This window comes from Benincasa hispida, chromosome 10 (genome assembly GCF_009727055.1).
Source record: "Benincasa hispida cultivar B227 chromosome 10, ASM972705v1, whole genome shotgun sequence".
Classification (NCBI taxonomy): domain Eukaryota; kingdom Viridiplantae; phylum Streptophyta; class Magnoliopsida; order Cucurbitales; family Cucurbitaceae; genus Benincasa; species Benincasa hispida.
In genome coordinates, this window is record NC_052358.1 from 17,097,233 (window position 1) to 17,109,998 (window position 12,766).

Genomic DNA, 12,766 nt, shown 5'->3' on the forward strand with positions numbered 1-12,766 from the left:
CAAAAACACACACATATATGTTTCTAGTTCGTCGAGACACGAGCTTAAACTTCTCATCGGTTCTATATTATGTCGGTTGAATTATATTTACACGAATAAAAGAAATACTTTCATCTAGTCATCGTACTTTCGTTCTTAATGTTAGGTTTATGAAAAAATTATTTTTTTTTATGATTTTTTAAAATCTAAGTTAAACATTAATCATTTTGTTAAAAAAAAAATCAATATTAAGGCACTGTCGGGTAATCATTTAGTTTTTTTTAAATTTAAAATTATTTTCTGATTTTGATTTCTTCGGATAATTTACATCTTTCTTAAGTAAAAGAGCTGATTACTTAACCAGATTCTAAAAACAAAGTATGTTTTTTGAAAACTGTTTTTTTAAGTTTTTAAAATTTGGCTAGGTTTTTGAAAATATTAGTAAAATGTATATCAAATCAAGAAATTTAAAGGTAGAAGAGATTATAGGTTTAATATTTTTTCTTTAAAAAAAAAACCTAACAGTTAGTGTTTAGGTCTAAAAACTTGTTTTTATTCTTTTAAATTGAGTTCTAATTCAAATATCTTAATTTTTTAAGAAAGATAAAATTTTGGTAGAGAACCAAATGCATTCTTTCAAAAAAAAGAAATAGAAAACTACGAAACAAAATTGTTATCATATATAGGGTATTGATTTTTGTAGTTTAGAATTTGTAATGATTTAGTTCTTAAATTAAGTTAGCAGTTGGAGTGATTTAAATACCATTTGATAATAAATTATTTTCTTAGAATTTCTTACCATAGTTTTCATCTATCTTAAAGAAACATTCAAATTATTAGCCTAATACAAACTATTTTCTTTAGGCAATTGTTTTAAATGATAAAACGCTGCTGAAATTATTTTCAAATATAGCAAAATATTACTGGCTATCAGAGATAGATCGCGATAGACATTTATCATTGTGCGATAAATTGTTATAGACGAATGGATGTCTATCGTGATCTATCATCGATAAATAGTGGCATTTTACTTTATTTAAAAATAAGTTGGTTTTATTTTTCTTTATTCAAAATTTTTTTTTTTTTTAATTTGAACTTGAATTTTGAAATTAGTTATAAAAAGTCCATATATATAACTAACTTAAGCCTAGACTGATTTAGTGTTAATATTTTTTTTAACTTAAAAATAATTAATCATAGAGGTGCTTACAAAATTAAAAAAAAAAAAAAAAAAACAAAAGATGATATATATTAAAAAATATCCTAGAGATTGAAATTAAGAATCCATTAAATATGTTTAACAACCTTATTATACATACCAAATCAATTTAGCACAACTCTAATAGGAGAGTAAGAAATAATCGAATCTTCTAAGTAATAAAAATCATTAGGTAGAAGAAAACTATCTCGTTCATTACTCAAATTTTTGAACACTACAAAAATAAATTGATCGAAATTATATGATAATTCTAGATAAAAAAAAAAAATTATAACGTGACGAGGTGCTCGCGAGTTTAGACTCTCCAGATTTAAAAACATTCAAACATTAAATCATTATCATATATAAATATACATACATACATAACATCCTTTTTATTGTATATTATTAGAATTTGGTGTCCTATAAAGTTAATAAATCTCTTTGGAAACAGTAGAGTCAGCTTGTACACGCTACATCTTCACATGCAACCATTGACTATTTTTTTGCCACACTTTTTTTTTTTCTAAGTTTGCAGGTTGAAGATATGATTAAATAAAAACAATCAAAATTAAATTAAAAACAATAACAAAAACAATAAACATGAGATAGTTGTACGAGCACAAAACTCTATATTATCAATCATAAAGATAGAGGTTGAATTCTCCATCTCTGTTCTATAACAAATGAAAAATAAAAACAAGAACAAGAACCGACTTTCGGTGTAAAATAAAAAATTGGAAACATTTATATTTATGTTTATGTTTACATATGTATTATATACCTTCTGTTACACTTTGATTAATTAAAAATAATAATAGTCATGAAAATTATTCAAGTCCATAGAGGGTAATAATCCTCCATTTCCTGGAAAGTATGGAAGGAATTAGAAGAATCAACATTTGAGAAAATAACAAGATTTTGATCATCTTGATCCATTTGGGTGGTCGTCGTCATCGGAGCCTGCTGTTGCTGCATCTGTAAGGTCAAAATCTCCGCTTGTGCTGCCCCTAGTTGTATTTCCAATCGAGACACTTCGTTTTGTAGAAACGAGATTGTCCCTACACAACCGTATACTGGATCCCTCATTCTTGCACTCGCTTCATATACCATACTGTTCACTGCATCTGTTCTTTGTTCTACTGAAACCTCCTAACAAAAAAAATATTCACATTCAAATTTTTTCCCCAAATAAACAAATAATATTTGAAAAAATTCATTTATTATAGTTGCTATGATTCTATAACCCCTCAATATAAGTTCAAATTTTTTTCTCTCCAATCGTTATTTGATTTTCAAAACTTCTTAAATCATTGTCGGACCCAAAATCTTAAGTTTAGTATTATATCATCTAATAGAAATGACTAACTTGAAACAAAAACTATATCCTAAACACAAATGAGTCATGGATCTAGAAGCTAAAACGTCATATGTTCAAATATGAAATCCAACCTATCCGACATTCGTTGAACTAAAAGAAAAGAGAATGAGATGGAAGAAGAAGAAGAAGAAGAAGAAGAGACCTGCAACATTTTGCTGACATTGCTAGCACCGAAGATCTTATGAACAATGGCGAATTTGAGAGGATCATCGGGAGGAAAATAAGGCGCAAAAATGCAATCTTTTGCACAACGCCGCCGTAGCAATTTGCAAGAGGCACAAGGCGATGAACCGATTCTCATTAATAATAATATTATTATTAATAATACACAATAATTTTCTTCTTCAATACAAAAAGAGAAAAAGAAAACCCAATAATTATATTAATGGGTTTTTTTTAATTAAACTTAAGAATTGAATTTGGAGAGTTTAAGAGGGGAAGCAAAGCAACAGGATGGAAAAATAGAGAACCCCATTTGTGTGTTTATATATAGGGGAAAAAAGTGATTTAATTAATTCAAATTATTAAATTAAAATTTTGAAAAGTGAATTTCGTTGTGTACACATTTGACAAGTGAGAACTCAGTTTTGAGATGGGAAGGGTAATATGGTCATTTCTGGATTTAGATGGAATTCAATGAATATTTTTGGGGATGGTTTTGACCAACCAATGGAGAAGCGTGTGAGTATGACGGAGATTTTTTTTTTTTTTTTTAAAGTATTGTGATTAAATTATGGAGTAGGGAAATTGAACTTCTAATCTTGAGGTCGATAGTATGAGTACTATACCAATTGAGTTACACTCGTTGGTAGAGATTATTTATTAATTCTTGTTACTTGTAAGAATTTATGTAACATGGTAGTTTGATTTTTTTTTCTTTTCTTTTTGGAAAAATACGTGTTTTTTTTTTCTCTAGGTTTTAGGTGTTTTTATTTGATTATTAAGTTTTAAAATACTATACTTTTAGCTTTTCAGTTTTGAGTTTGATTTCAATTTAGTTTGAATCATTTACCGTTGATATTTGAGCTTTGTTTCACTTTGATCCATAAATTTCAGATTTACAATTTTAATCTCGATATTCTACTAACTATTCACTTCAGCCTTCGACCTTAATGTCGATTAATTAGTTTAAAATAATTATGAAGTGGGATTTTAAGATTAATTTTAATAGTGATGAAAAAATAGTGAAACTTGATTAATTATAATTCTTTTAAGTTAATTATTAGATATTAACATTAAAGACTAAATGTGAGTATTGTTTAGTGAAAATTTGAGGTTAAAAGTAGAAATCTTGAAACTTAAGAATCAAATTAAAATAAAACTCAAATCTCAAGACAATATTGTAATATTTTGAAACCTAGGAACTAAATTGAAATTAAATTTAAAACTTAAGAACTAAAAGTGTAACTTTTTTAAATTTAAGAACCATGTGAAAACTAGATTCAACCTAGGTCCATAAAGGATAGACGAAAATGTGGGATTTGGGATTTGTATTACATAATTTTGCATATAGTTGTTACTAGGAACGCATTGAACAAACTGAGGCTAAGACGACAACTTCAACAACTAACATAGTTGATGATACTTTGAGTAAAGATCTTGGCTCTGATCGTGGTCGTGTAAGAGGATTTGGGTTTGGTGTAACTCGTACAAAACTATTTCTCTTGTCTCAACAAGATAACAAGTACAAGGTTCTTAAAAAAGAATATTTGAAGATGAAGGAGGAAATGATAGAAAAGAAAGCAATGAAAGATGAAATGATGGAAATGAAAGCAATTATGCCATGTTATAAAGAAATAGGTAATTTTTTTTCTTTTAAGTAACTTGCATTCATTTTTTTTCTTATTATTAGTTCACTTTTTTGTTTCATATGAAATTATCATAGGTTGAACCTAGTGAGGAACTTTCAAATGTTATTGTAAGTGTACCTAAGGCAACAAATATTCCTTCAACTCTTCCAATATCATCTCCATCGATAAATTTATTTGTAATGTGATGAAAACTATTCTTGATTTTATTATTATCTTATTCTAATATTTCATAATTTTCTTTTGTTAAGAGTATCAATAAGAATAGTCAAATTAAGTACAAGTTATTAGATTGGTATGGCTCGAGAGAGATTGTTGCAGAAGGAAAATGGTCTTCTAATAATTTAGCTGCTCTTATCATCACATTCCTATTGGTCCTCATGCAATTAGAGTATGGGTTGATGTATCAAAGAAATCCAACGCATATTTGTGGAGGCCTATATTTGAGATGACATGTATTGAAGAAGATTTGGCCATCTGATAAAGTGGTTATTGGTATGTTATTTTCTAAGCTTATTTATCTACATTTATTAAATATTTTCTATATTTACTTAATATTCACTATTGTTGGTATATACAAAATCGTACGTTGATATAAATTTTATAAATTTATGTAGGTGAATGAAATGATGCCTTATCAAAGGAAAATAGAACCAACGATGACAGTTCAACTATGTAATAATATAATCTTGAACACTTTGTGAATTTTGAACACTTTGTATTTTGAGGGCTAACTTGTGTTGTTGGTACGTTCACTAAATACTTTATCTTGCTTGTATCATTTAGACGACAACTTTATTCCAGGAAATTATTGAATATTTTATTTTGTAATGTTAATAAATTATGAATGGAAGTTGTTAGTATTTATTATGTTGTGAAGTATTTTATATGTGTATATTTTAAGTAAAATTGAGTACTAGAACTAAAATTTATCAAAACCTAATTAATTCAAAATTTATTTTTGAAACAAAAAGTTATCTCTTTTATAACCATAAGTTAAAGCTATAGAAAGATTTATATAGCAAAAACGAAATGCTATCAAAAAGTTATTATAATAATTATAATAATTGAAAATGATTAAACAATATTACTATGGCATACAATTACAGCTATAAATACTATATTATAGCGTTGAAAAAAGGTTGTTATATATTAAAGATAGCATATTATTCTAGCTATATAAACATAGTATCGCTTTAATAAAAAAAACGCTATCAAATGTTTTTATAATATCGTATATAAGTTGTATCTTCTATTATAGCTTTAGAAAAATGCTATAAAAAGTTTCAGACTTTTAATAATATCGGTTGTTGAGACTTTTGAAAAAGGCTACAAAAGTCTACTATAACTTTTTTCATTAGCTATTGTATATGTTATTTCTTGTAGTGTCATTAAAAGTTTTGTATAATAATTATTTTGTAATATCATATAATTTATAATTATTATATAATGTATATTTTAAATTTAAATTTTAAATTCAAAATCTAAATATATTAAAAACAAAAAAAAAATGTTAGATTTTAGAATTTACAACCTTTGAATCATAGAATCCAGACTACTATACCCTACCAAACTCATATTTGCTTCTTCAATGAATCTAAAAAATATAAAACAAAATTAAAATTGTCTAGTAAAATAGACCTTTAGAGACCTATTACATGCAAATTTAAAAATTTCGGATACTATTAGAAATATTTCAAAATATAGAAAGTTTTAGACACAAATTTAAAAATTCTAAAGACTAAATTGTAACGTAATCGAATGAAAAAGGTAATCTTAGAGTATTTAAAAAGTCTTTGGTTAGAGAACAAAAATCAAAAGAGCATGCGTTTGAAGATTGAATATATATAGACAACCAAAAAAAGAAAAAATGCATGGATTTTGAGTCTCAAAATGAAAAGGCAAGTGATTAGGTTGGTTAAAATCAAGAAGTAAATAGTGAAATACACCAGTGCATAACAACTTTAATTTTCTCCTCCCACAAACGTTATTTTTTCCACATTTTATTTCTACTTTTAGATGCCTTAGTATTAACGAAAGTCCTTTTAATTCTATATTACCCATTTTCATGGGCCTCTTCTCACTTGATCAAATATTTTCGTCTATTATCATGTCAAATTAATGTTAGGCCAAAAACCTAAATTATTATGTTAAGAATTAAGTTTAAGTTGTCGAAATTAACATAGTTGAGCGATAATCAAGGATTAAAATATTTGTTGTTATGTCGAAGGGTTCAACTACATGTTACAAATTAATCATGTGATATCTTTTATAAATACTTCTAAAACATAAACATCCAAAAATTTCAATATAGAGGTATACATTAATAACATAACTTGAAATCAAAATCAACCAAATTATTAAGTCAAATATTTTTTATAATTTTTCTTATATATATCTGTAAAATTGAGATGTTGATCTCGACATTGATATTTCAATCATTTTGACATGTACTATAACCTTCCATGAACGTAGAGTTCAAATCCGGATATTTTTTTTTAAAATATTGTGGTTAGGAAAAGTATTTGGTGAAATATGGTTGTTTTGAAAGTATTTAGAGATTTGTAGTTGTTTTGAAGATTTCGAAATTGGGAAAAGGTATAAAATATTATGTCGAGGGTTAAACCCTCAACCTAAAAAAAATTAAAGAAGAAGTCGAGGGTTCAACCCTCGACCTAATTAAAGCTGTTGATGCATGCGCAACGATTCGTTCCATCAACTGCTCTTTGTTCCCCTTTTTAATTCCCAACGCTCTCTGTTCCCCCAAATTAATTTCGAAACTCGACCTATAAGTTTTTAAACCGCTCCCTCATTCTCACTTCTCATTTCTTAAATCACATAGATTTCTTCTGCCTTCTTCATTGCTCTCTGCCTTTTTCATTGCTCTCTGCCTTTTTCGAAAAACTGCCTATCTTCTTCTCCTTCGAAAAATTTTGCTCTCCGCCGAACCTTTTCTCTTTTGAAAACTTATAAAAAATCACTCCATCTTTTGTTCTAAATCTTTTTCTTCCCCCACATTCGTCCATTAAATTGTGAGGCTTGTATATTTACTATACAAAATTTCATTTTTTTTTAAATAATTGTAAATTTTGTTCCTATTTTCATACTATTCTATTCTTTTTATAGTTTTTGTTGTTGTTTGGGAAACAAAGAACAAAAAAGAGGTAACGTTAACAAAATTCTTATATTCTAATAATATATATTTTTTTCATACTTTTTGTTGTAGATTCATATTTTCATAATATTTTATTTTTTTCATAGTTTTTGTTGCCGGATAACAAATAGCAAAAAAAAAAAAAGAGAGAGACCATTGTCACTTTGGGGAAAAAAAGTAAAACCACTATTAAATTTGTGAGTTTACTGTTTATTTATTTTTTATATTTAGTAGATCTATCATGTTAATTTTTCAGTAGTTGTTGAATTCAATAATATTTACATATTGATGTTAGTAGTTCTCTATTAGTGTTAATCTTAGTAGTTGTTATTAGTGTTAATCTTATTTATATTATATTATACCAACATGTTATTCTTATTTATATTTTGTTTGTTTTTGTTTGTATTGAAGTATAGTTTATTGTTATGTTTAAAAAATTGATATTAATGCTTTAATATTTTTAGTTTAATACAAAATTATTGTGATTTTTTTTAAATATATTTCTTATGATATTTGATTTTTTTAGTATTAACTTTGAAAATATAGTTTAAAATAGTTTTAGAAAGTTTGATTTATTGTTATGTTTAAAAAGTTGATGTTCATAGACCTTAATATTTTTAGTTTAATACAAAATTATTGTGATTTTTTTTAATATATTTCTCATGATATTTTTTTAGTACTAAATTTGAAAAAAATAGTTTTAAAAAGTTTACCTTATTGTTATGTTTAAAAAACTGATGTTTATAGTTTAAAAACTTTAATATTTTTAGTTTAATACAAAATTATTGTGATTTTTTTAATATATTTCTTATAATATTTTATTTTATTTTATTAGTATTAAATTTGAAAAAATAGTTTTAAAAAGTTTACCTTATTGTTATGTTTAAAAAGTTGATGTTTATAGTTTAAAAACTTTAATATTTTAGTTTAATACAAAATTATTGTGATTTTTTGTATATATTTCTTATGATATTTGGTTTTTTTAGTATTAACTTTGAAAAAATAGTTTTAAATAGTTTTAAAAAGTTTAATTTATTGTTATGTTTAAAAATAGTTTTAAAAAGTTTACCTTCTGATTTTTTAAATATATTTCTTATATTTTTTATATATATTTTTTATTATGATTTTTATTGTGATTTGTTTTTGTTTAAGTTTGATAATTAGTAGAGCAATTAGGTTTGTCTCTTTTTTTAGAAAATGGAGGACAAATATTTGGGATTTATGTTGTTTATAAATGGTAATATGTTGTTTACAAATGGTATTGATGGAGTTGATTATGACCAACCACCAAGTAGGCTTTGGCATAAATGTGAATGTGGAATTGTATTTGAACAATTCATTGAAATGGTTGAGATGTAACTTAGTATAGATATGAGAACAAATCAATTAGAAATAATATATAGACATCCTAATCTAGAACCATCAGCATCAATAAGGTTTATGTCATTCCCTATTCCAAATGAACAAGCTATGAACTTGATGTTCTCAATCACGATGTCACTCCCAAATTTAGTGCATTTGTATGTAAATGTAAATAGGATAAGGTTTGATATAAACTTGAATGCACCCTTTAGTCAGTTTGAAAATCCAACTCAATGTATTGATCCTGATCCAGAGTCAGTTGCATCGCCATGTGATGATGAAGATATGACGGCTAACAATTAGTATAGAGATTTTAGAACAGAAACGGACGATGAATTTGAAGAGTTAAATTTTGATGGTCATGAACATGAGTTACCTTCAAATACATTCAACGATTTGAATATAAATGTACTAGATAGCATTCGAGAACATGACCTACTTATAATCCCTGTGGACGTTAACAATACTCAATTATATAAAAGGATAATTTGTCAAGACAAAGAAATGCTAAAACACGCGGTCAAATATTTTGCTATTAAATGTCACGCACCATATGAAGTTGTGGAATCGACACCAACAATTTGGGCAATTCAGTGTAAGAAGTGGGAAGAAGGTTGCAAATGGAGACTTCATGCAATAAAGAAAAAATCGCATGCCTTGTTTGAGATCATTAAGTATGATGAGCAGCATACATGTTTTTATTCAGAACTGAGTCAAAGTCATGTGCAATTGGATTCATCAATGATTGCACTAGAGTTTCATGATGTCGTAAGAGAAAAACCATCTATCAGGTGGCACAACTACATTTCGACATAAAATCAAAGTTTGGATATCATGTTCCTTAGCATAGGATGTGGGAGGGCAAAAGAAAAACGTTGGTTAAAGTGTTCAATTATTGGGATAAGTCTTCCAAATTTTTACCCTGTGGTTGTATATGGTTAATAAATGTCGGCCGATAATTCAGATAGATGGTACCCACTTGTATGGAAAATATCGAGGAAAATTACTGATTGCTACATCAGTTTATTCGAACGGGCATCTTCTTCCACTTGCATTCGCCATTGCAGATGAAGAATCTGCAGACTCATAGGGATGGTTCCTAAAACACTGAGAAATTGTAACACACGAAGAGGTGTGTTTAATTTCATATCGACATGTTGGTATCATTGCAGTAGTGAACAATCCAGCAAATGGTTGGACGAGACCAAAATGTCACCATCGTTTCTGCTTAAGACATAACGTCAACAACTTTATTAAAAAAATATATATAAATTTAATACACTAAAAAATTATGTTTATCGTTCGAAAGTTTAATAAAGCAATTGAAGACATCAAAAGAATAAATCAGAGTTGTCTAAGTTTTCTTTAACACATTGGTATAGAGCAATGGACTCAAGCACATGATGGAGGGTTCAGATATGGGTGGACGACGACAAATCTATCAGAGTGCATAAATAGCGTCCTCAAAGGAGCTTGAATGTTGCCGATAAATGCTCTTGCTCAAATAACATTCTTCAAGTGCATAAATTATTTCGAGAAAAGAAGAGAAGAAATAAAGGTTGCTTTGGAGCATCAAGATAAATACACCCGGTAATATTATATATAAATTAATAAATGGGCTGCAAGATCTAGTAAGCATGAAGTACAGTCATATGATCGATATGAAGGTGTGTTTCATGTGAATACCGGATGTCATAGTCTCAATGCTAAAGGAGGAAATGTTCAAATATTAAGGCTAAACAGGTCTGAGCGGTACTGTTCACGTAACAAGTGGCAAGCGTTCGGCATTCCATGCTCGTATTTTTATGGAAATTTGCTCATATTTTAACATGAACTACGAAGATTTTATTGATGACTACTATAAATTGTCAACGTATGCTGAATGTTACTCTCCTTAATTTCAACCTGTACCGCATGAAGATTATTGGATCACGCACCCTAATATGCCTGTCTTACATGTTGATCTATCGTTGTTGAGAAAACCTAGTAGACCAAAAAGTTCACGTTATCATAACGAGATGGATTGGACAGAACCAATCACTTGACAACGTTGGGGATTTTGTAACCAGTTAGGTCATAATCGAAGAGAGTGTCCTTCATTACTAAGACAGGCTCCAGACAGTTAGGGATTGAGAAATAAATAATTTTTTTCATGTATATTTAATTAAGTGTAGATGATACTTTTATTGTATATTTATTTTCTTCTAATTAAATTATACATTATTTAATTGAGAAATAAATACTTTTTTTCATGTATATTTAATTAAGTGTAGATGATACTTTTATTGTATATTTAATTTTTTTTATTATAATTTATAAAGTTGTACATTATTTAATTGAGAAATAAATAAATTTTTTCATGTATATTTAATTAAGTGTAGATAATACTTTTATTGTATATTTATTTTTTTTAATTATAATTTATAAAGTTGTACATTATTCTTCTAATTAAATTATATATTATTTAATTGAGAAATAAATATTTTTTCTTTCAGATCATGACTTTAAACTCAAGACCTATTGATCCCGATGTTTTGTACTACCAATCCATACATCGATCATCTATTGTATGGAAAGATTGTACTACTCGAGAAATATTTTGCAGGCATCGAGAAGCAGTTGTCCAGCACACTATCCCACTCCACCCTCAAATACTACCACTACTCCATACATCTGGATTTTATGGGGTTGCCAGATTGAGATTTATTCAGTTAGATTGACATCTAATCATAGCCTTGGTCGAGAGATGGAGGACTGAGATGCATACATTTCATATGTCTATTAGAGAGTGCACTATCACTCTACAAGACATAGAAGTGTTGTTGGGGTTACCTGTTGACGGTGAGTCAGTCACTGAAGTGATGTATGATGACTAGTTACAAGTTTGTTAACTGTACTTTGATGTGACCCCACCTACCGAAAAAATTAAAGGATCGAGGTTAAGTTTGATATGGTTAGGGAAACAATTCTGTGACCTCGCAGATGATGCACCGTTATGAGATATGTGTGAGCATATATACTACAAATGATGGGTGAAAGTCTTTTTTCCGAAAAATCAAGTCATTTTATTCACTTGATGTTCTTGCTACTGTTAGCTAACATCTATGATGCGGGACGGTATTCATGGGGTGGAGCATGTTTGGCATGGTTGTATAGACAACTATGCAAAGCAACAAGACTTGAAGTTCGTGAGATAGTTTGGTTTCTCATACTTTTGCAACTATGGGCTTGTGAGCGATTTCCAACAATGGCTCCACAGCTACAACATATAAATGACGCTCAGTTAGCTGGACAAGCCTACGATTCTCAATATGTTATTTTAATTCAATTTAATTTCTATATGACTGATCTAGTTAATTCAAAATCTAAATTATCAATTTAAAAATTGGAGAGACAAATTTTGTGTGACTAGGATAGCCACACATGTAGTCAGCCAGTACAAATACATGTTTAATCTGCTTCAACTTGATCAGGTACATTAATACTGAACCAAATTGATTATTTTATACACATTTTTATTGTATTTGTCTTTAATTTTTTCCAATATAATATTTTGTGTTTCGGGTTATTTGGGAGCCCTACAAACTTATTATGCACACTTTGCCCAATTTCTGCACGAATGGTCAAAACATATGGCAGACGATAAGTCCCCTCATATGTTTTCACATTGGTGGGTGGCATCTTCTTGACAGGATGTGAGACAATTCAGTTTTCAGTAGGATGTCCCATCTCCTTGTAATACTGAACCCCGCATGATATTGACTTAAAGACTGGAGATTGATCCAAAAAAGTTGCACAATTGGTAGTGCGATGGCACTATCGTGCAAGGTTTATTGCAGTAGGGGTTTATATTGAACAATTTGACAGGGATGTCACTCAAGACT

General features: G+C 28.2%; 1 protein-coding gene across 1 annotated transcript; it reads right to left on the reverse strand.

Annotated features, from left to right (window-relative positions):
* Nucleotides 1-1,914: 1,914 nt before the first annotated feature.
* Nucleotides 1,915-2,859, reverse strand: LOC120089247 (LOB domain-containing protein 12). The gene is made up of 2 exons (XM_039046669.1): nucleotides 2,701-2,859; nucleotides 1,915-2,329 (listed from the first exon to the last, which is right to left on the reverse strand). Exons 1-2 carry the CDS (start codon nucleotides 2,857-2,859, stop codon nucleotides 2,012-2,014), a joined length of 477 nt encoding a protein of 158 aa, XP_038902597.1. The 3' UTR covers nucleotides 1,915-2,011.
* Between the last annotated feature and the right edge of the window lie 9,907 nt (nucleotides 2,860-12,766).

Coding starts and splice junctions, on each gene's coding strand:
- LOC120089247 (XM_039046669.1), bottom strand. CDS start 2,859: ATGAGAATCGGTTCATCGCCTTGTGCCTCTTGCAAATTGCTACGGCGG. Junction 2,330..2,700: donor ATGTCAGCAAAATGTTGCAG/GTCTCTTCTTCT, acceptor TTTTTTTGTTAG/GAGGTTTCAGTAGAACAAAG.